The 25,013-nt window shown below is 38.2% G+C and overlaps 1 protein-coding gene across 8 annotated transcripts; it reads left to right on the top strand.

Moving 5' to 3' along the window:
- Nucleotides 1–261: 261 nt before the first annotated feature.
- On the top strand, nucleotides 262–22,259 carry LOC122401205 (long-chain-fatty-acid--CoA ligase 3). 8 transcript variants are annotated; one of them, XM_043403192.1, is made up of 10 exons: nucleotides 262–465; nucleotides 550–1,219; nucleotides 10,841–10,949; nucleotides 16,516–16,870; nucleotides 17,011–17,379; nucleotides 17,693–18,088; nucleotides 18,166–18,478; nucleotides 18,580–18,843; nucleotides 18,924–19,199; nucleotides 19,264–22,259. In XM_043403192.1, the coding sequence occupies exons 3-10, from the start codon at nucleotides 10,930–10,932 to the stop codon at nucleotides 19,416–19,418; spliced, it is 2,148 nt and encodes a 715-aa protein (XP_043259127.1). In that variant the 5' UTR covers nucleotides 262–465; nucleotides 550–1,219; nucleotides 10,841–10,929; the 3' UTR covers nucleotides 19,419–22,259. The 8 variants fall into 8 exon arrangements, with proteins under 8 accessions (XP_043259127.1, XP_043259124.1, XP_043259128.1 ...); XM_043403189.1 differs by having other exon boundaries at nucleotides 262–635; nucleotides 1,103–1,219; XM_043403193.1 differs by lacking the exon at nucleotides 550–1,219.
- The last annotated feature ends 2,754 nt before the right edge of the window (nucleotides 22,260–25,013 follow it).

The following is a 25,013-nucleotide window of genomic DNA, read 5'->3' as shown; positions in this document are numbered from 1 at the left end:
AAGAATTGGCGGGAGATTTCAAATTAAAATTGAGGCCGAGTTTAAAACGATGCTTTCCCGACGTTGCACCGGGAATAAAATCAGTCGTTGTTAATAAATATAATCGATAATGTTTCCTAAGACCGTGCAACAGTATTTTGTGCATTTATTCCGGCAGATTTCGCTATAGTTCCCTCATCGATTTCTTCAGTTTTAAACCCCCGATAGCAAGATGGCCGCTTCTGGATCGAGTATGTATAGAGTAGTCGGTGTTTCGCGCTGGCGTTAGTACGTGTCAGAGTACGGTACGCACGGTCTCGCTGAATTATACTCGGTATCCGCGGTATAGACGGACGTTTGATAGGTTAAAAGTTTGACATGTGCGGAGAAAAAAGTGCTCTGTGCGAGGAAGGAACGATATCGTTTGCAAGTTATTCACGCGAATACTGAGCCACACCGTTCAAGTGCGCGTTACGTGATATCGCCGTAAGTGTAGAATTGGTGGGATCATTTGAGTTCATGATACAGAAGCACGTGGTGTTAAACATTATTTTCGTTTATCTTATCAAGTGGCAACGAGACGTTGGATTACATTGTTCCTTGCCGGGGGACGATTCAAAGAGGTTCGATCTTTGCGATCGATAATCATAAAGAATGTAAGAATAACAAGAACGCTCTGGCGTTGCACGTTTGAATCGAGCACCCGGCTTCTTTATCTGTCACATTTTCTCGTCGATCAACCGATCTCGTTCTCGATGTATTAATAATACGAGACACGCGTAGGCGATTGGCCGTACAGCTGTCTGACGGTCGTACATCTGGTCGCGTTTACCTTCCGCGGACACTGGGCAATTTCAGCCACGAGAATTGGTATGGGAGGCGTGAAAGAAAGATCAAAGATCGAAGATTATCAGGAATATTCTAAGTCGCCTAGCCGGGGATACAGGCCACGATATAAATTCAGTTGTTCGTCGTCCGTTACGGTGCACGTTACGTCGCGATCGGCTGTCCCTCGTGTCCTTTTCTCTTCCCTCGTTCTTTTGCGTACATAAACGGTGCGTGTAGAGGTACTAATGTAAGGTACTTACACACTCACCGTTCTTGATTCTTGGATCGCGTATAGTGATAATTTCCTCTTCTGGTCGCGGTGGGAAATCCGACTTGTTAGTCGACAGAAATCGTCGAACTTGTTAGGAGGCGGGCACGAAAAAGGCCAGGATACTTGGTGATAATACGGAAGGTAAGCAACGGTTTTGCTTTATTTTTTATATAAGTCTAATTCGATCGAAAATATTCGAAATCCACCACGCGCTGAAACTTCCCTTCCGTTTCGAAGTCTGTTTCTGTGCGTTCGCGTTGTACACGAATCGAACGTAAATAATTCGCGTTTTTAAAATGACATTTGGCACGTACGTGCAGCTGATTTGTAAAGAGGCTCGATCGAAGTCACTTTGAATCGCTTCCAATTCAAATTTCCAGGACGCTATTGTTCGCGATGCACAGATAGGATGCTGGTCGGTGTCGTTCTTCTTTTATTCAGACGTATGAATATTTTTGCTCTGGTTGTGGTTCTCCGCAAAGAAGTCATCGATCCCTCCGCCGGATATTGAATTCACGGTCAAATCGTGCGCGGTCGCTGATCAGCGCTGTTATCGATGAATGAACAGATTATGCAAGCGGTTATATTACCTATGCGCGTATGCGTCTAGTTTCACATATTTGAAACCTTTCTACATCGAGCAAGGTTTAATCCTAGCAACATCTCGTATATCCAACTAAATATAAAGGATACAGGCGAATTGTTTTTCTTTTTATCCCGTTGCAAGTTCATTCTTAAACGATAATGTTTCTTCTAAGTATTTTGTACATTTTTTCCATACAATACTTTTAACGATATTTCTTATGTAACCGCTGAATAAAAAGAGCCCTCCTCCTCCTTGATATGATTTTACTTCCAGTGGATCGAATCGAAAAGATATTAATCTATCGAAGTAGAGCGTAAATAACATCTCTGCTTTATCTGTACATTAGATTTAAAGGCGATTAGTTTATTAGTTTTTCTAATATCGTGTATAAATGTTAGATTAGAATATAAACGAACTGCTTTATCGGAGAAGATTTATAATGATACGCGAGAGTAAAGTGCGCGATCATTCGTCACGGTTTGTATCAAAACGCGTGCGTTGGATACAGATATGTCTCGTGATTTTTCCTGTCGAGCATCGGGTTTTTGGGATCGCTCCGTTGGCGCTGCGTGTTAAAGTCTTGCGTGGGGATAACAGAATTTCTGTAGGTTATTGTTGTTCCGAGATGGACCACCATCGCGACTTCCACGCCGCGAATGGCGATGTCCAGTAGCGTCCAATACGTTGTTGGACGGGGACAATAGTAATTCCAGCCAGTGACAGTAGAGCGGATGAAAACAACCGGTGCGATAGCACACGTTGGTTCCATGCTGGCTCGCGTGGTCTATTATTTAGTAATGAGAACGTTGCACGAAATCTTCCCTCATGTTGGATCGATGCTCCCTTTCGACGGTCGTGCCCTTTCGTTTATAATATTCCGCCCACACGTTCACGCGTCTGGAAACGTAGTTCGCTCAATTTTTATCGCTGTCAACCTTAACATTAGCGACTGGGAATTTAACATACCAATCCTTCGGATTCTTTGGCCTGCCTATCGGAATTAAGTAATTCTGATTCACTTTTTCTCTGATCCAACGCGAAAGTGACTTTCATGTTTTCAAAGAAAACGATAGTCTTTGGTCTTAAATTATTGGGGGCTCGATAAATATTTTTCATTCGAATGCATTCACGAACTTTAATAATTACGATATTTATTATAGCAGGAAGAGATATCATACTTGCGTTGCTATATGTATACTGCATTACATTTACACGAAGCGTATATTACACGTATCGTATGACAGTGGTATAATGTAACGTATAAAGAAATACGGAACAATCGCGTATTTGTCTTAATCACAGGTGTTGGATTTGCTTACCGTTTTGACTGAATCATCGTTAGTTTAATTACACGGTGCAAGTGCATACAGCATTTACGTGACAATGTAATCACCTCAGAACACGGTCAACAAGCGTGATAAACTGTAACGTTACATTACCATTTGCTTCGATAACGTATTGTAAACACAGCGTGGACCCGTAGTGGCGGTACGTATATTCTAGTCGTACCGTAGAGTCCGTGTTCACCTTGGCACAACTTAAGCGTAACTCGAGTTATGCAGGGTCCGATGTTCAATGTCATGAAACTCGTTATCTCCGGGCTCTGTTGATCCGTTCGAGCGCTTTGCAATTTCTTTTTATTTCTTTGTTACATCCGATATCCATCGATTCGTAAAAATCTGCTCGCGAAAAGTTTATTTTTTTCTGCCAAATATCCGATAACTGTGTTCAAAGCGAGTGGGGTGACGGAACAAATACCATTCGCGATACGTTCCCCGTTCAGTTCTGTCATTTGCATGAACTAGTGACTTTGTATACTCGTACAGGTGAGCTTTTACAGACTTGGGCTTTGTTATACTCGTATCGCGTTGACCCGCGTTTCCGCTTGTCAGTTTATCGTGTCTACCGATGACGGACCCAGCAATTTATCACAGGGGTTGCGAACTATAATTTAACGGACGCGAATAGGTTTAAAATATGTGTTCGGGTGTTCGATCGTACCGAGTATTATTTATTCAAGCAATCCGGGACTCGTACCTTCCTTCAATCTCGTTTCGAGTTCTTCCTCGAAATTTACAGGTGTAATTCTGATTTTACGGGTTCGGTTCGTTCCATAAATTTTCTATGGAATTTAAATCCAGTGTTGCGGAGCACAGTGTAAAACTTTCAACCGTGTACCAAGTATTCTTGGACGACTCTTTTTATTTCTATCGATAGAAATTAATTTTCCATCCGTGGTGCTCCGAACGAAGTGGTTGGATATTGTGAAAATGATTGTAAAATAGAGTTTCGACTTAATATCAAACACTTGGAGGAAACACTTGTTACGTATAACAAAATGTCAATGGTCAAAGAATGGATATTTCTGGCATAAGAGGGATGAAATTGCATCCCTTATCCTAGAATGGAAACTTGTTATCGGTTTGAACTTTAGAAACGTTCGAGTGTTTGGTCAGCTACGTTTGTATAGGGTAGGGAACGAAATATTTCATTCTTTGATCCTGTTTAAAATGTATAGGAGGAATTCTCGAAGCAAAAGTCGAACGATTTCACAGTAGTCGAGCACTCGTGTTTGCAGTGCTGAGTAATTGATTCCGAGCATAGCTTCAGTTCATTTTACGAAATGCAACGGTGCAGTCAAGTAGCCCATATCTATGATAATTCGATGTTGCAAGATATAATTGGGTCGATGTCGTGTCCTTATTTCCTTCTCTCGTTGTCTATTACAGGAACTCGTTAATGTGGGCTCACACTTGTAACGACATTCTGTTCTGTAACCTGTAGTTACGAAAGAAGAAGAAAAAATCGACCAATGGATAATTTGTGTGAATGTTAATCTAGTTTTAGGACTTCTGTTACATTTAATGAACCAGACCACTGAAACAGGCTAGCCAAACTTAGATTTTAAAACGTTTCTAAAATTTATAGTGCATCTGTGCGGGCATAAAAATAAAATAATACCTAAAGCACGTAAACAAACGAGGGGCGTAGTTAGAAATGTTTAAAACCCTAACCCCGTCAAAACTTAACCTCAATTTTGTTTGGACTATAGCCCCAATATTTCCGCGCGTCAGCGATGGGCAAAATTAAAATAGAATAATAGATAACGAATAAAAATAACGCACACGATCTGTTCTATTCGCGATGTTTGTTAGATCGAACGGTCGCTCGACTAAAATTGTTATTTGTTGAAGGAACGTTTCTTTGTTGTTCCGTTACCAGTGTGAACCTACCCTTATGCAGCACACGCTTCCGGTGGAAAGTAAAAGTAATGGCCGTGTGTGGCCAATAAATTTTCTACTGCCGGTTCTACGCATGGCTCGTAAATTTACTTGTCAAGCTGGAAATGTATCGCCACTTCCTATTAGTCGAACTTTACTAAACGATGTCGTACTAACAAGGAACCATCGCGAACGGTCCGGCTTCGATTTTGATGAAACTTTGTACACTTATAAAGCAGCCAAAAATAATCGACACGTATTTTTTTTTAGCTGCGGTAACTCGAGTTTAAGGGGTGAAACCACCCCTTGAAGTTTTGGCTCGAAACGGCTATCTCGAAAACGGAAAGACATACAAAAAAATTGTTAATGGGCGAGGTTGATGGTTTCTTATGTACAATAACATGGTGTTAAAAAATTTAAAAAAATACAATTTGTTTATAACAAAAAAAAATTTATTAACTTAATTTTTCATTTTATTGAAATTTTCATTACGACAAAAAATGACGAGCATTTCATTCCAAATCCATTGGTATGCGATTTTTTAAAATTGCCTCCTACAGTTTTGCAGATTTTGATGATTTACATCTTGCGCGCACATCCATTATGGTAGTAGCCGTTCTAACTTTGATTTTAATGAAGCACTGTAGGCTTGCACTACTTCTAGAGGACAAAATCGGGAAAAATACAAGAATACCAATTTGTTGATGGAGGCTTCGTTAAGAAATTATTAAAAAATTAAATTAAAAAATTTCAAATCCTCCAGGAAAAAATTATTTTCGGTTGCGGGGGCCAATTACAATCATTTTTGGTCAATACATATACCCACGAAATCCTACGCACTTTCGAGAAAAAAATTCCTAATCGAAAATGTAATTTATGGCCAGAAATGTTGTCCGAAAATTTCATGCGGATCTTTAAAATGTCATAACTTCTGAACGGATTGAAGGATTTTAATTTTCAAAAATGCAAACGACGCGTATTTTAATCAAGAATACGTAGAAATCGCAAAAATATGCAATAAGTTGATCCTTGACCCTGCAAAATGAGAAAAACCCCATAAAAATGGTCCAATCTTCAAACAGCCATAATTCCTACAATAGTGAATATATTTCAATGAAACTTTTTTTTGAAGTAGAGCTCATAGGCACCTACAAAAAAATATTGGCCAACTTTTTTGTAGGGCGTCAAACAAAAATTATTAAAAATGAAAAACGAATTTTTAAGAAAAATCGACAGGGCGTAAGGTGCCTAAATTTTTCAGCGAAAAAAAAAATATCAAATCGTTCTAAAAAAATTATTTTCAGTTGCGGGAGTCAATTTCAATCATTTTTGGTCAATATATATACCCCCGAAATCCTACGCACTTTTGAGAAAAAAATTCGAGAATGTGTGAAATTTTTCAACAAAATTAAAAAATTTCAAACCATTCTGAAAAAATTATTTTCGGTTGCAGGGGTCGATTACAATCATTTTTGGTCATTACACATTCCCCCGAAATCTTGGGCATTTCGGAGAAAAAAATTCAGTACGGGCGGAACTTTAAACGTTAATAATTTCTTAACGAAGCCTCCATCAACAAATTGGTATTCTTGTATTTTTCCCGATTTTGTCCTCTAGAAGTAGTGCAAGCCTACAGTGCTTCATTAAAATCAAAGTTAGAACGGCTACTACCATAATGGATGTGCGCGCAAGATGTAAATCATCAAAATCTGCAAAACTGTAGGAGGCAATTTTAAAAAATCGCATACCAATGGATTTGGAATAAAATGCTCGTCATTTTTTGTCATTATGAAAATTTCAATAAAATGAAAAATTAAGTTAATAAATTTTTTTTGTTATAAACAAATTGTATTTTTTTTAATTTTTTAACACCATGTTATTGTACATAAGAAACCATCAATCTCGCCCATTAACAATTTTTTTGTATGTCTTTCTGTTTTCGAGATAGCCGTTTCGAGTCAAAACTTCAAGGGGTGGTTTCACCCCTTAAACTCGAGTTACCGCAGCTAAAAAAAAATACGTGTCGATTATTTTTGGCTGCTTTATAAGTGTACAAAGTTTCATCAAAATCGAAGCCGGACCGTTCGCGATGGTTCCTTGTAAGTCCGATGGTTTAGACGATTTAAGGACGACTTCCGGTTTGCTTCATGCATTTCTTAAAATCTTGAGATCTGATCGAGATTAAATATGTTTTCAACAACAACCACCACTGATTATTCCTATTATAATTTGAAGAAATGTCGAGGATATCTCTAGATAGGGAAAATGGTTGACAATCGTGTCGATGGTACTTTTTGTAAGGGAGTTTTTGTGAACAGAAAAATGGAGTCGAATCGAGTCGATTTGGGATCGAATCGCGTGTTCGAGAGCGAAGTATTGTCGGATACGGTTCAAAGAGGATAGCGAAACGATAAGGCGGGGATAATCGCTCAGTGGCTTTGAGTAGTCAATATTTTCTGACCCGTGTACAGTAAATGAGGTTGTGACCTGATACGTAGTAGCGTCCTTCAATGGTCAGACCATAGCCTTGACGTAAACGGCTCAGAAGCCAGTCAACATCACAGAAACTAGGAAAGCAGGAGCTTCACCGATTCATGATAGTAATCATCGGTGCATCGAATGCATATGGATGAACTTGCAAGGTGATTATATGAAATCATATTTAAGATAAAAACTTTACACCTAATCCAAAACTAGGCAAAAACAAATCCCATTCGTTCTAGTTACTTTAATCAGATTTATGCACGAAATATTGCTAATTATGATTCACGACTATGTTTTACAACGATGTAAAATTGCCCATAAATATTAGTCTCGTTAAAACACTTTTTATAACAGGATAGATTAGAATAATACATGCAGTACGTTTTTGTAGAAAAATACTACGTTCGCGATGTTGCTTTTTGTAGAATGTAAAAAATAATAAGGAATGTTGTTTCAGCCGTGTCGAAATTAATGCCGTCTTATCATCGATAAAACGATTCTAAACCTTTTGGAAGTCCGATAACAAGATCGTTTTATTCGAAACGTGGAGATGTAAGGTTTGCTGTATCATCGGGTCAGATGATACGAAAGGAGATACCACCTGCCACGAGTTTGAAGAAGAGTTGATAAGATAATTTTATTATAATTCTATAAGTTCAGACTGTTGCTCAATTATATAATTTAATTTTATATGGGGATAGATTGGTTGCTCCAATAGCTTTTTTTTCTAAACTTTTGTTTCAAACAAGCATAACCTTAAATATATAAGTTTAAGATTAAACCATAATTCAAGTTTATTTTAAAACTGTTCTTATCGCGTGTGAAGTGTACGTGTAGAGTAGCCGATTGAACTATTGTTTTTCTAACAGATAACTTATCTTACAAGACAGTTTTTACTGACTTATCTTGTTTGTAATAGCGGGATTATGCCATCTTGACGAAGTAAAAATAGACCATACTCACGAATTTTGTCCTACTGTACTATAGACCCGATTGAAATGAATTTTACTTCCATGAATAAAACATAGAATGATCTTTCAAGAAATATTTCTTACGTTCACTTTAGACGAAACAAACCGATGTTGTCTAGAATTCGGACTCCGTCAGGTACAAAGATGAACTTCTTAGAACTCATGATTCTATGGTTCAATTTTTTTTTCATTGAGAACGATGACTAGACAAACCGCTTGATATCTTGGATGAAATCATTCAAGGCTCTCCCGGAATATAACGTAACCTTTAGAAATATCGATATCATATTTATTGGTATATTGTATGATGCAGCATAATGCTGAAATCGTGTCTCATGCACCTTTGTTTATAATCAGAGCGGATAACATTTTTTAGAATATGCTTAATATTATACGTGACTTAAAATGCCCTAACTCGTTAGCAGTAGAAAGATGGAGTCTATTCTTGGTGTCTTTCTAGTCTCGTTCAAGGTTGTGATTGGGTCACTCGAATGTACTACACATGTGTGCATAGAGGGTGTCTATGGTATTTGCTCTGCAGTTCCTTGGACCTTAGACGTTGCTCTTATCTATATGTAGGTTGTGTATGTCCAACTAGCTATATATGTATAAACTATGATATGTATATACAGGGCGTCCATGGATGTTTGAAAGCAGATCCGAGCTTCTCCCGTTCCTTGACCCTATTTCCATTATGTGCTAGATGTTTATATTACGTCTTTTATTTCTGGCTTCGTGTTATCTTGAATATTGCTGTGACCAATGAATAGCACAGCTCGTCTTATCAGTCGTGTTCGTACAATGTAAAAGAATATAGCATTTTACGTAAAAGAAACCAAATAAGCCAACGATATTTCAATTATTCTTCTCTCTTCTCTCGCTTCATTGATTTCTGAGGAGATTCTTGGACAATGGCTTGAACACCCGATATACATATAGAAGGCTCCGTAGATCGTAGATCCGTCGCTCAGTGACCCCGTTGTCTATTTTCAAAGAGGACAGTCCTCCACGAGTGGCCCTTCGAACTTGTTCGTTGTTTTTTATTCGCTATTGATGTAGCCGTAGTTGTCGATCTACTTTTCGAAACTCGAAACACTGATCTTAATTCGCTCTGAACTTTGAAATTGAACAATTGGCGATTATCCGATACGAAAGTACACTGTAAGCTCTCATCTGTTGTCTTTTATCTTTTAATTATCAATGAAAAATATTTGTTTTATCTTAATTATTCAGCGCGATAAATATCTAGATGCTTCGTCATCATAGGTGTTTCAGATATTTTAAATAATTTCATCGTTTTTTTTTTTCGTATTCCAAACGTCGTTGAAAATTTTACAAAGCTAGAGAGTATCTTTTACAGCGTGCTGTACTACGATATAGCATCTGGCATTTGGTAAGCTAGAGGCGGGAAAGTTTGTATGGGAAAAGGAAGGCGAAGGCGAAGGCGAAGGTGAAGGTGAAGGCGGAGGATATAAGATTCGTTCATGCTTGTAGAGGCCCCCTCTGTGGCGCTAGCTTCTGGATTTACAATTAGACACGAGCACATCCGCCTTTAGAGCGAGGAATCTATATATATATCACACTATAGACTGACTATAGATAAATATCTATTCCGCTATCACGTCAAATTAAACTTCCTGTTTTGTAGAAATCTCTGATGTTCGAAAATCTCGTTTCCTGAAGAAATTGACAGAGAATTTTGAATTTCAACTACGTCTTGGTAGCACTTCCGGTAGTGATTTCTCGCTACCAAACGTGATAGAGACTTCGAGGCATCGAGAGATTTGTTAGAGCTATTGCTAGAATGTAATAGAGTATAATACTTAATATAGTTTTTTAAATGTTTGAAACTGTCTTGCCATAAATTTGTTATCCAGTCGGCCGGAAAGGCACGTTGTACGTTTGCTCGATCGTGCAAGAAATTCAGTGCCTGGCACAGAAATTGCCAATTAAATAGCAAGGCAAGGGTTGATGCCACAGACGACAGGAAGAAGCGTGCACTACACGTCCGTGTGTAAATTGCGTTAGAACGTCGAAACGTAGCTGGTAAATCAGAAGATTGTTTGTAATAAATGAAATGGAATTCAAAATATTCGAAAAAACGAGAACTCGCTCCACGTATTTTAAACATTATTTTATATCGTGTTTATGTAATGCTCGTAAACCATGTGTGTCTCGAGTGGTTTGATTACAAATTCAATTACCATATTTTTGGAAAAATATGAGTATCATGTTGCACAGCTGATATCATATCAAGTGCTCTCAACGTTTGTTGTTCTTAAATGTTTGACGTGCGATCACTTTATTTTATAAGTTAACATCGCGTTTCGTTTAACGTGTCAAGGCCGCAACAGAATTCTTTTCGCGATCCTAATCGAAAAGAATTGACATTTACGTCGAAAACGATGACGTTGTCGTCGTAGAGAGCGACGATAAAGAGTAGACGAGCGCTATCGAAACGTATTAATCATTTCGACTATGGGAACGATTTTTCTTGCAGTGTCGTTAAACCACATCGAAACAAGACTCCCATTGTAGTACCGGTGGTACATATCTCTTGGAATTAAGGGGTGACCGGAATTTGCCACCATGATCGTGGAGGATAAACAGTGAGTCGTAGCTACCATTCATATAGACTAACTTTTCTACGCTCTACTGTCGTAAATAGATTTCGTTCGCATGTACGCCCACTATGCATGTGCATGAACACATCTTGTGTAGGCTTACATTAATGTAAATAGTAGCTTTACCAGACAGTAGCTACCTAATGCATTTCTTCAAATAATAGACAAGATATATTTTGGGACATTTTCATTCCCTCGTGAAATACTCTTTTAATAGTATCTGCGCAGACAATATTTTACTGCAACTTTTTGATATTCTTATATACTTGATAATAATAATCAGAATTATTATAATAAGATACTGAACCCATTACTGTTATTAAATGATATCTTTTTCAATATATCTTACTTGTTATTTGAAATACTCGAATGAGAAACCTTTACAATTTCTAATATTTTTCTAGTTTCCAATGCTGGCAATTTTGCAGATGCATGTGTTTAGGTACGAAATATATTCTTCGATATTGAAAACTAGTTTCGTTGAAATATGTAAAAATAAGATTGTGTAGTTGCTGAATTATTTGACTTATAATGCACATGCCATGTTGTTTGCTTTTCTAATCCCGCCTGTTTTCATTGCCCGGCACAATTTTATGATAGAACATTGAAATTTGTTTCTTGCACATTGTGCTGGTCAAGATAATAGCTTAAATATAAAATATAGTTTTGTTTCTAAGAAGACACAAAAGGTCGAGTGCAGAACGTTGAAAGATCGAGAATGACTATCATAGTTTATATCTGTAAGTGAACCGAGAAATTAATGAGATTGGCGGTTATCACACTTTTTAAAACAAGAGGCTTCATATCGACATTGATCCTTAGACTGTAATTTATATGCAATATTGTACTTACTTACAGTAAAATTCCGATTATACTTATGTACATATGAAGTGATAAAAACGAAAAATATAATCATAGACGAAGTATACGACTAGACCTTTCATCCAATGTAATTTTTCGGCCCATTTTATATATTTTATTTAACCTATTACCATTTTCGTGTCACTTGCAACATTACATTATATTACACACATTACATTTTCGGAAAGGAATTTTTTTCTCGAAACTGCGTAGAATTTCGGGGGCATGTATATTCATAAAAAATAATTGTAATTGACCTGTACAACCGAAAATAATTTTTCCAGAATGATTCGAATTTTTTTTTTTAGCCGAAAAATTTCAGCACCTACTCGAATTTTTTTCTCGAAAGTGTGTAGGATTTTGACCAAAAATGATTGTAATTGACCCCTGCAACCGAATATAATTTTTCCAGGACGATTTGAAATTTTTTTTTCACAAATTTAGGCATCTGTCGATTTTTCTTAAAAATTCTACTCTGTTATATTACAAAATTATTACAGCTATGGAATAGCATCAAAAGTCATGTAAACCTCCTCGTTATGGTAAGAGTTAATTAATTTGCAAGACGAGACGAAAGAGATTTTGAATAACGTTAGATACGTCCACAATTATTACCATTTATCCACGTGTCTCGGTTCTCGTCGCGTATGACCGGAAGAGATATCGTGAACTTGATACTTAATCAAGCGATATCTAGAGTTATATCCTCTGTCATGCAAGCTCGTTAATTGTATTTCTAGTCATTCATTATTTTACTGTGCTTGTCTTCTTGGTTTTTCGTGCGAATCTGCGAATATAACTTTTCATTTTTCAAATAGAAAGACGATTGTCTAAAAACAGGATTCCCAACGCGGGGTATGCTGTTCTAAAGTTGTGCAGTATTCATGACTGGCAGGTTCTTGACTCGTGACATTCAAAGTGCATTGCTATCTTCGTGACTCATTCTTTTCGCAAGTTCGTTATATCTCTTCCATGTATGATACACATAGAACAACTTTAAGGTTAGGTTTCTCTGGCTAGTACCTCGCCATTGTGCAAATTATTTTTACATATACGTGTTACTGTATCCATGTGAAAAGAAAGATTACTAATGATACTAATGATAGGTCTTTATAGAATGTATATAATAGTATTTACTCAATGATATTATTAATCTGAGCTAAAAAATAAAATACAGAGTAAGAAACAATGGTCAGTATTCATTTATATCGGTTAAAAGTAATAATAACATTATAGACATAGACGTAGTCATGATAACGATTGACTTGAACTAAATAGATTGTCAATAATTTTAAATGGAAAGGAACTGAATCCTTCAAGACTTTCGAGGGTGGAATGTATTTGAAACAATTCGTTGTTTGATTCAAATGTGCCTAAGTCTGGCTACATGGTGAACATCTGGAAGTATCAAAGAATAATATGGGAGTATCGAAAAAAGTGTTTTGCACTTAGAAGCGACTCCAAAGAGCAAAAGAGTCTGGGTATCCAGAGAGAATGCCCTTCGTTCACAGGCACAGAGGGCGAAAAGACTATGTGTGCGATATGGACCCTGGTCAGCACGTCTTCAACCATGATCGTCGCGTCGGTCTAATAGCGTCCAAAGTCCGCAGCGATATTCGAATCTCGAGCGTTTGTCACACGTCTGCTGCCATGCTTTCGGACGAGTGCGTACCAATCGCCACGGTGCATCACATACGGAGTCTCCTATTGAACTTTGTCCGATTGTATTTGTCGAAACGATTGGGTATGCAAGAAAACGCTAAGGAACGAAATTGGAATCGTTACGTGTCTTCGCGTAGTCCTCTTCCTCCGATGGGATTCTGTATTTTCTTAATTTGTCGATTGGACCGTTTTTTAACTGATCAGCTCCCGTTCCCCTGTGCGTGTAATTAAGAACGATCGTTATCGAGTCTTGCTCGGGAGACATTATCACACGAAGAGATAAATGAGGCGGTTATTACGAAAGTGGCCCAAGTCACGAAACAAAGAATTGGTGCGTCCACGTTCTCCAATAATTCGTCAATTTTGTATTTATTCGTATAGAGATTATTGCCTTTGAATTCGTTTGAGTAGTACAAAGATAAAAAACGGACAGCCAGAGTGGGATAAACACGAGAGGAATACGAAATGAATCCTCGGTTCCAATTGTTTCGATTGAACGTTACAGATTTGTTTATCGTCTATTGTTGAGGACAAAAGTGAAAGATGCCTTGCAAGCGAGCTAAGTAACTTTTTATTGTATTATTTATGCAATGCTCGAGCCCGTGGAATGCTTGATCAATTACCTGCACGCTTCGATGGAATGGAGGAATCTTGGAAGCAAACGTGCAACTGTTATCAGAACGAATCATGGTTTCATTGAAAATCGGCCTTCGAGTGCCTCGTGCAATTACTGCATTAAAGGAGACATATCTCTTTATTTGCACAAGTGATACTTAACCTCGCAAATTAAACTTTTCAAGATTACGAAGTACCCTTGGAATGCTCACACGGAAAGCGTTCTTCCGTAATATCGTGCATTGCACGGAACATCGGCAACAAAACGTGAAAAAAGGTACACAATAGCTGGCAAAAGTGTTTCTAGATAACAACGCCAACGAGCTCCATTAAAGTTTGAATGGAACTTGCTTGAATTCTTCTTCTCGTACTTTGAATGCATTTCTAAACTTTCGATCCTTCGCTACGGTGCAAAAATCATTGCTTCCGCAACATCTGTTTCGTTTTGGTTTCATCGAAGATTTTGTGTTTTAGAAGCTTTCAGGTATTTTCGATCGCGTTCAACTTGGAGCCTTCTTAGCGGAGAAAACTTAATGTTTTGCCTTGATAAGGTAATTTTAACCCCCATTGAGAATGCCTATTTTACCAAATTTTAGATGTATTTCTAACACGGGTAACTAATTATTTGCCCTTACAATTAATGACTACGTGTACTTCACTAATAAAATAACTTATATCTGGGAAGATAATTATATATTAAAAGTTTCTGGCCTCTTATTATATTGTAATATTTCCTTGTAGCATGTTCTGTTAAACAGATGCGAAATGTACGATTTCTTGACATGTATTGCCGCAAAAATGTATTCCATAATTAAATGTTCGTAAGAAGACGCGTTCTCTTTGAATGTCCCTTTTTTTATCATTTCACGCTTTTTCCTTTGCACGCCTGCACGTTGGATCCTTGTCGACAGCATGTGGTTCAGCTTGTGACCAACGAAACGCCTACTGTCGGAAGATTAACACGCTGAAACGCGTAATCGTTCGGCGCTATCGAAATCGTCCGATCGTAAAACCGTCGATGTGTATTATTTTTGCACGGCGCATGCTTTTGTTCGCGTTTCCAGTCGTTGCAAGAATATCGGGAAAGAGGTCAGCATGCTAGCTTATGACGGATGACAGAAACGGGTTCGTTATGGAGAAACGGTGAATTTGCTATAACGAGCGAGAATCCTTGGTCTTTCTGGTCGGAGACGCGATTAACGATGCGCTCCAGACCGATCGAATCGCCTCGAATCTGTGCTATCAGACTCGAATCGCTTCGAGGACTGCTTGATTTCGAGTGTCTTAATAGGTCTTGGTAGGTCTTCCTCGGTTTGGAAGTCTTAAACGGTCCTAAACTAGGAACGGGGTTGTTCTAATTGTGTTATTTGAATTTGTAAGTCCCTCAGATAGCAAAATTAAGTATTATATAAACCTGAAAAGATGACATCACATCTTTGGAAGTTTGTTTATTGATTGAAGTATTTCAACAGACTTTAAAATAAAATAAGTCGAATGACGCAAATACCTTGCGCGAAAGAAAATTGAAAAGTGATCATTTCGTAATCCGAGGCGCTGTTTTCGAGATGCAAGCAGTCGAAGTTTATTAATGTTACTCCGCGCGCCATTTATATCCCAGTCAGCTGATCTCACGGTGGCGCGGACACATGCAGGAAACACGTGTCCGTGACCTTCTCTCGCGTTGAAACTTTAATTGCTTGTATATCGACAACGCGGTTCCAGATTGCAAAATAATATAAAACACTTTTCGATTTCTTCTTGCACGCCAGATGCGTGTGTTTCGGTAATATTTAAATTGTTGATTCAAGTTCAAGACTTCGAAATCCCAAGATTTGTCTACCAAGATTTGCAAAGGCATTCGAGAATTTCCAGTCTCGAAAGTTTCGAATCGCTTTAAAGGTACGCAAGAGTCATCGAAAATCATCAAATAGAAACGTCGTAGTCGCTCTGTTTACAATTCGCGTTGGCTCTGCTGGCCCCACAACTGCTGCAGAGAAAGACACTTGTTACATAACTTGTACGATGGGATCAATTTAATCCTCATGGAATAAATAGCTTGAATATACACTTAATTTGTTACGGAACCGTGAGTCGTCGAATCAACGGGGAAAATTGTCGCTGTGCAAAACGCTCGCTTCGTCGTTTATTGGAAATTCGTTCGAAATTGCCAGAGACGCGAATTTATTTTATTTAATAATCGTCATTGGTTTGTTTAAAAGAGATGCTCAGTCTGGCCAGGTTGTATGAATGGCCCTGTATCGTATTAACGGCGTCGAAACGCGGGAAACCTTTTCCAAAAGGACACACGGAAGCCTCGAGAGGCATTAACGGCGAGAGCTCGGACGGTGAAAGACTCAAGGACACAAAGATTAGAGGAAAACAAGATTTTTCTAACCTCGTTCCTCCTTTGTAGGGAAATGGAAGGCTTCTGGATTAGCGGCGTGATCCACGCGATCAAGGCGCTCTCGTACGTGTACGACCTGCTGACGTTTCCAGTCTACCTGATTCTGCAACGACCCTGGGAGAAGAGGAAGGCTTCGAGGAGAGTCAAGGCTCGGGTTGTCGCCAAGGACGAGCACAGCCTCACATACAGGAGCGTCGATCCTCCGGGGCTGATGCACGTTACCCTCGAGCGCGAGAAAATCGACACGCTCGAAAAAATGTTCTGTTGGGTCGCGAAATTGCACGGCGACAAAAAATGCCTCGGCACCAGGCAGATCCTGGCGGAGGAGGACGAACTCCAGCCTAATGGTAGAATTTTTAAAAAGGTACTCGAGAATCTTCTCTCGGACTTCTACAAATTTATTAAAGGTCATAGAGAGTTCGACCAAATAGATTAGAACCGTTTGGGTATCTTTCGCTTTGCAACGAAAGCATTGTAATTTTGATAATTATTTTTCTCACCCAGTATAAAATGGGGGAGTACAAATGGAAGTCGTACGTGGACGTGAACAAGCTTACGATCTCGTTTAGTCGAGGTTTGAGGGAACTGGGACTGACCACGCGCAAGAATATCGTGATTTTTGCGGAGACCAGAGCAGAATGGATGATCGCAGCTTACGGTTGCTTCAGGCAGAACCTGACCGTGGTCACGATCTACGCAACTTTGGGCGATGATGCTATCGCGCATGGCATCAACGAAACGGAAGTGGACACCGTAATAACCAGTCACGATCTACTATCGAAATTCAAACGGCTTCTGGAGAAACTACCGATGATTAAGACGGTGATTTATATGGAGGACCAGCTCAAACCCACCGACACGACTGATTTCAAGGTAATCCGTCGACGTCAATGTGTTGAGTCAGTTCGGTTCGTTTGTAATGTTAATTTGCCGTCGCGTATCGGAACAAATTAATGAGACGTTGAGATCGTCTTATTACGAGTACATCGATAAGATTACAGTTCACTTTTTGTTGTTTACAGTCAGTTGCATCACACCACTCTTAATTTATAATCGTTATATAAATATTCATTAATCGACAACAGGTTTGTCGACTCGATTTCTCGGAATCCCTAATTTTTTATGGAACTCTGAATAAATTTTAAAAATCAATTTCTCCGATGCAGGTATATTTTTCATGTTGTAGAATGGCGTGAGGCTCATACCATATTCAGATGTGATTAAGAAGGGCAACGAATCGGATGCACCAATGTCACCGCCACGTGCTGACGACACAGCGATAATCATGTACACGTCTGGTTCCACGGGAGTCCCAAAAGGCGTACTCTTGTCTCACTCGAACATAATTTACACATTGAAAGCATTCTGTGACGCTGTAGAAATAAAATCGAACGACGTCTTCCTCGGATTTTTACCTTTGGCTCACGTTTTTGAACTTCTCGCCGAGAGCGTGTGCCTTCTAACCGGTGTACCCATTGGCTACAGTTCACCGCTCACTATGATCGATTCCAGCAGCAAGATCCAGAGGGGATCCAAGGGTGACGCGTCCGTTTTACATCCAACGTGTTTAACTTCGGTACCGGTGAGTCTTCCGATCGATGTACAAAAATATCAAGTTCTATTCGAATCTTCTACACGTATGCTTCCTCGTGTCTTCAGCTCATACTCGACCGTATCTCCAAAGGCATAAACGAGAAGGTGAAGAAATCGTGCGCCTTCAGGCAAGCGATCTTCAAGTTTGCCTACGAGTACAAACTGAAATGGACGAAGCGCGGTTACGATACACCATTCTTCGACAAACTCATCTTTGGAGCTGCCAAGCAAGTCCTCGGTGGCAGAGTCAGGCTTGTACTATGTGGAGGTGCACCATTGTCTCCGGACACGCACACTCAGGTCAAAATTTGCCTTTGTGTTACCGTAACGCAGGGATACGGTCTTACGGAGACAACTTCGTGTGCTACCGTTATGGATGGTACGAATTTTCTGTTAAAGTATTTGCAAAAGTACTTTGTACAAGGTCTTTAAAGCTACTCTTTTTCCCCAGTAGTATCGAATCGTATGTTTTCGTTTCAGTACACGATAGAAGTACTGGAAGAGTAGGAGCACCGACGACAGTTTGCGACATTCGACTGGAAAATTGGGAGGAGGCTGGCTACAGAGTGACGGACACACCGTTTCCCAGGGGGGAAATTCTTGTCGGTGGAGAAAACGTTTCGATCGGTTACTACAAATTGCCAGAGAAAACGAAAGAAGACTTCTTTTACATGGATGGAAGGCAATGGTTCAGAACGGGCGACATCGGGGAGTGCCACGAAGATGGTTGCATAAAGATTATCGGTACTGACTTTGTTCTTAAGGAAACAAAACAAAACAATTTCAGAATTGTTTCTTAAATTCGGTTGATGCGATTATTGCAGATCGAAAGAAGGATCTAGTGAAGTTGCAGTTGGGTGAATACGTGTCTCTGGGAAAAGTGGAGGCGGAATTAAAGACGTGTCCGGTCGTGGAGAACATTTGCGTGTACGGAGATGGGCACAGGGCTTACACGGTGGCATTGGTGGTGCCCAATCAGTACTATCTTGACGAAATCGCCAAGAATCTCGGTATTGTTAAGAAGTCGTTCGAAGAACTGTGCGACGATCCGCAAGTCGAGAAAGCAGTACTCCAAGAGCTGGTCGAACAAGCCAAAAAATGTAAATGTCTGATGATTCGTTTCGTAATGGGTACACGAGGTATAATATTTTTTTTTCTGTGTAGGCAAACTCCAAAGATTCGAAATACCTGGCGCTGTTAAATTGTGCGCGGAACAATGGTCGCCGGATATGGGTCTGGTAACAGCCGCGTTCAAACTGAAGAGGAAAGCGGTGCAAGAGAGATATCAGCACGAAATTAACAGAATGTACGCTTCGTGATGTCGCGACAAGTCTTGCAAGAAGTGTAACGGATGAAGTGATTCGAAATTTAAAACTTCCACGTTCGACGCAACCGTGCCTCGACGATCTTTAAGTACGTGTTGCGAGTCGAGGTCGCGATCCTAAAACTTCGAAACGTCGTGCATTTTATCAGTTTTCCTTTATTGCGATCGGCGAAGAAGGTGTCGACCTCGAGGTACCCAAGAAGGTCTGCTCGACGTCACAAAGCACACGTTACTGGACAAATGCAATGTATATTAAACGTTTACTCGGTTTCTCACTTCGGAAGGATTTGGAAAACGTCGATGATCGACGTGCGCGTACAAAGAGCTAGAACAAACAAATGGTGCAAGACTGCTTGTTCTTCGTTGGGAATAATGTCGTTATATTTTTTTTTTTTCTTAGAAATTTCTATGATCGTCTTAATAATATATTCATTCCTCTCGATATAAACGACTAAACTTCATGGGGAAATCGATTGTTTGCAACCGCGAGTAATTTCCTAAGTTCACGACTCGTACGGTGTACTTACTTGGAGTATTATTCGAATCGAGATCCAGTTTTTCCAAACACAAATAAAATCTACGACTCTCGGAAGAAAGAGAGTCTGTTCTATATTAAGCTATATATGTATATACAGAAAATTGAATGAGTCAACTTTTACTTATTAATATAAAAGCGCATGATGTTAAATTTATTTCGATGCGTTCGACTATGCCTTCGCATAAATTGGATTCCTTTCCACGCAACGTTTGTATAATACTTATGGATATGTTCTTGCCTCCATTTAAATTGTTATCTCATCGAAACATCACAGATATATAATTTTCCCTTTGCAGCAGAACGATATTTTTACGTGTGTGCGTGAGTCCGTGCGCGTATGCGTGTATGTTTTATTGTTGTGTATGCTTGCGTGCATATATGTCCATAACAAGGATACTAGGAAGTAACGCGTGTGAGCTTGTAAAAGAAATGATGTTTACGAAGTAATTTTTTAGTCTTCCCATTCGTCGTATTCGCCAATTATCCGACCTATCTCGCTGAAGGTTTCTTTGATATAACTTAGCCTCAAGGTTCGCTTAACGAACTTTCTTTCCATCCGATTTGTTCACTCTGAATCACGTTGTTTCGCACGAATTCTATTTGTAATTCATAGTCTTCCTTAACTTTAAAACGAAACATTTGCGTTCCATTGGAATATCATTACACAGGGTTAGCTGCAAACGCTTTTGGTCGGACATCTTGACTGGAAAATACGTTCTATGTGATTTAGGATTTTCGTTGAAGCTCGTGGGTAAATACGGCGTTGAACGATGGATAATCGTATCGTTGATCGCACATTTTTTGATGCTTAGTATCTAAGTATTCATGTTGACGACGCGCAAGTAAGAAACGAAAGAATTGTTTAACAGTTTTGCTTCTACATTGCGGCTTGTTGGATCGCGAGTGTACGAGGGTAATGCGATGGAATTAAAGGATATCGAACAGCAACTCGTTATCCTTTTACAATCGCGTTGAGAGTTCCTGCGCTATCTAAACATGCGTTACGAATTGTTACGGATCCCGTTATTCATTTCGATAAATTATTAAAATGCTGTATAATATTAGATAGGAAATTCCCAATTGTAATTTCGGTATAATCATATCATCGATACCTATTGTTATTATTATTATTATTATTATTATTATTATTATTATTATTATTACTACGCCTATAATTCTGAAATGATGACATACAAAAAGATAAATATACAGATCTATAGTATATGCAATTAAGGTAACAGCATCTATGAATGATATGGCACCTAAAGACAGAACTTCATTTTGTTTCGTTCAATGAGAAGAACGTCTTTGAATTTTGCTAGCTAAATTATATCTCAATTTAATAATCAGAACTGGATTTGTAAAATATCGTGTTACGTGATTTGAGGTCATCTTTAGGTTCCAAAGCACCGTTATATTTTAACAGATGATAGAAATGTCTGCTTTAAAGTTTTATTCTTGTGATTTCAGCAATGGTGATAATGTGATATGTTTGTTAGACTTGGGTGCCTGAAGTGTTAGCTACTTCAAATTGTTTTTACATTCGTCTCAGACTAATTGTTTAGCTAATTTGTTAGGAGAAAAGAAAATTGGAGATTCGAGAAAGGTAAGACAATTCGTTGACGGAGAATAGTTTGCTAGAGGAGAAGTCGAGTGCCTTAAGTGGGTAAAGCAGCTGTTCGAGGATTCGGGCGTATTGTCCTTATGAATTATTCAATTCGTAACTTGTCGGAGAAAGAAAAGTCTTTTTGACTGTAGGTAGCAAAAATAATGGCAGAGAAGACGAATGGCGAAAACACGGAGGTTCCAACAAACCAAATAAATGTTCTTTTTTAGCAACGAAGATATATCCATTGTCGAATACATAGAATTTCAATCATTTCAGTTGTTTTTGTCTAAGGTGTTGTATTTAGATATTAAAGGTCTCGTGATTGCGGGAAGTTATTGACCAAAGAATAAAAAAATCCTCAAGACGTCAACTACAGGTGCAGTTACCTTACTATTATTATTACGATTCATTTTTCTCTATTGTTTACGATCGTAGGTGCCGCAACTTCGTTAGAAATATTATTTTGTAAGCGATGTAAGTTGATTTTATAATCTCGACAATAATATAATTCACGAAAATGGATTCATTCGGCGAATAAAAGTATGAGAACTCTCACCTGTATTTCCATTCTTCGGTTACGGTACCATATCCTGTATGACGATATAATCAGTATTTTTGAACTATAGATCCATAGTTTAAAACATCATGAAACTTCCATTTAGTTGCTGCAACAATTTTTTACAAAATTTATAAAATGATTTTATTTCGCGTGTCATACCAATATTGGTATATAATATATTCTTTTCGCTATATGTATAATCAAAAGTATCATGAATTTCCATAAATCAGTGTCTCCATATTTGTGCAAGATTTAAACCACTTTTATTTATAAAATTTGCAATTATGTAACGAAATTAATCATCCAGTATCAAATTTGCAGTCGATTGAGTCATCTCGCGCACGACAGTTCATCTCGGATAATTATAAGTTGTAAGTTGCAGATAATTAGTACGAATAGGAATAATTAAACTCCTTGTTGATGTACAGATTAAAATTGTACATTTTTTTAAAGTACAACGAAAGAAGTCTTCTCTTTATAAGAAACTCAGTAAACGTTACAATTAATTAAGAAATTATGTACATATTTTCTATGTGTAAAATCTACAACGTCACAACGTTATTATAAACTATGTTACTCATCGTTTTACATACAATATTGTTAATTTAACAAGTTATATTATATTGTTACCGTTGATCGATCGACATGTTTATTTCCGTTTCGAATTGTATTAATAAGTTTATATAATATTTTTACTACATCTTTTACTGTAACTCCTCTTTACTATTTACATCATTTGAACGAATATTAATTTAAGAAAAATCATCCGTATGCGTATCGTGTTTGACATTATACAGATTGATTTCGAATTTTAAGAAACGATTATTTAACACAGCGTATCCCATTTTTAGCATCTTGCAACGGATAAAGAAAGGAAGGGGTTCTTCCAAGACATTCTTTAATGGTTTATTCGTTACAAATTCACTAGAAGAAATAATATATCGTAATACATAGAGCAATCTATTAAGTTGGTCATTGCAATAGATGTTGTAATATCGAACCGCGCCTCGGATTTGATAAATCTCTTATCATAGATAAAACAGCAGCTACTTTCAATAGAAACACGAGTTATCCACTAAGCGGCCCATACTCGCGAGCACTTTACATAACATCCAATTAAATCACTAAAATCTGTCGCGTTCGCGACGAGATCCTCGATCTTTCGTAGAAAAACACTTTAATTTTCGCGATGCACGATCGCGCGCGCGAGGAACATCAGAACTTAGTTTCGTCGTATAAGCCTCTTGTAAAGTTCTTCTAAGTTTGAAGCAATTAAAGCTCAACTGTACAATCCCTGATTAATTTTACGGCGTTTTAAGTAGAAAAAATATGAATACTCTCGGCACACTTTAAATACAATAATGTATAATTCATTCTAAAGTGATCTTCGTATCTCGGAGAGGCTTTAAAATGCTTTCCGTCGCGTGCATTTTATCGAACAAATAATAGTGTAACAATATTTCTACCGAGTGCCTGATTTACGTAACAATTCGAAGCCTTTAAAATATCGGATATGTCACTGACGAGATAAGGGGTTTCAACCCTTTGTAACCCTGCCTGGTTTTCAGATGACCACCTTAATAGGATCATTAACAATCTCTTTGTAATAACTATTATTCTATTGTGTAATTTTTTACAGAAGCAGACAAGAATTGGGTTACAGAGGGTCAATAGGTAGCTCTTGTCAGATTATTAATTATCGTGTAGGTAAGTACAATAACACGTTAAGAATACGTACCTTTATTGGAACGTACAAAATCGAATCGTTCAATTATCATTTGATCCGCCAAGAGGCTTATATTTCACTGCGCCACCCACGTCGTCCATTACCTATCATAATAGAGTTTACCCACGTCTCAACAATGTGTATAATTTTCTAACAATGTGTACACGTTACTCTACAGTCGCTCTATACAGTCTACAGACCATAATAATCAGATCGAGACCCTGGTATAATCTCAGTTCAAGAAGTATATTTCTAAAGTTTGGTCAGAATCCTTACGTTGTACGAGTTAATTGTTACATTGAGACCCTTTTGTACGCTGAACGGCTGACAATCAAGATGTAAAGTCTCTTGGAGTTAAAGTAAATTGTCATTTGTGATAATGACTATCCAGTTTTACTACAATTTATTTTCTGCAATTCTCTTTTTCCTACTGTATAAAATTCATGCTCAGTTTGTAGAGAGCTGGTAAGTTTAAGGGACGAAAGAGAGGGGAGAGAGGGTTTCCATTTCCTCTACCTGTCCCCACCATTGATCATCCTACGTTTTTCGTACAGTAAACAGACGGGAACTCTAGAGTGTAGATTATAACAAATTGGGATTCGTCAACTTACCAGCTCTTTACAGCACATGTACCAAGTGGAGTAATTTTGATCCCTCACAGAATTTAGATAAGCTATTGATTTCATTGTACAGTTTGAGTATTCTTTTATGCTAAAAAATATCATTTCTGCCATAATATTCTCAAAAACAAATCACTTTGACCCCGTTCGGTAGAAGCAGATAGTAAATTCGGTAGTCGTAGTGTTAAGATCTTGATCTCAGGCGAACTATGTCTAAAATGTCGAGCGTCCTTTATGCATGCATACATTATTTTCTCTTTAATGTAATTGAGGAAGGTCGAAGACACAATAAATCTCTTATTACGCAAACGAATTCGTACCACTTTTCAGTAACGAATAATAGGAAGAAAACGGTGTTTAAAGTCCATTCTTAGAGCCCGTATTTTTCTTATTCTTATTCGTGTCTTCCTCCTGTCCGATCTCCGTTTTCAAACATTGTAGACGTTCTTTACAGTCGCCTTGATACACCAAATTAACGAATAAAAGTTTTCGTGACAATTTCCAAAGACGATATAATTAATTAATCGAGTAGCATTCG

Source organism: Colletes gigas, unplaced genomic scaffold (assembly GCF_013123115.1).
Source record: "Colletes gigas isolate AHSC1104 unplaced genomic scaffold, ASM1312311v1 Colletes_gigas_Sc00022, whole genome shotgun sequence".
NCBI lineage: Eukaryota > Metazoa > Arthropoda > Insecta > Hymenoptera > Colletidae > Colletes > Colletes gigas.
The sequence above is the reverse complement of the archived record's forward strand: the minus strand, read 5'-3'. Positions and strand labels throughout refer to the sequence as shown.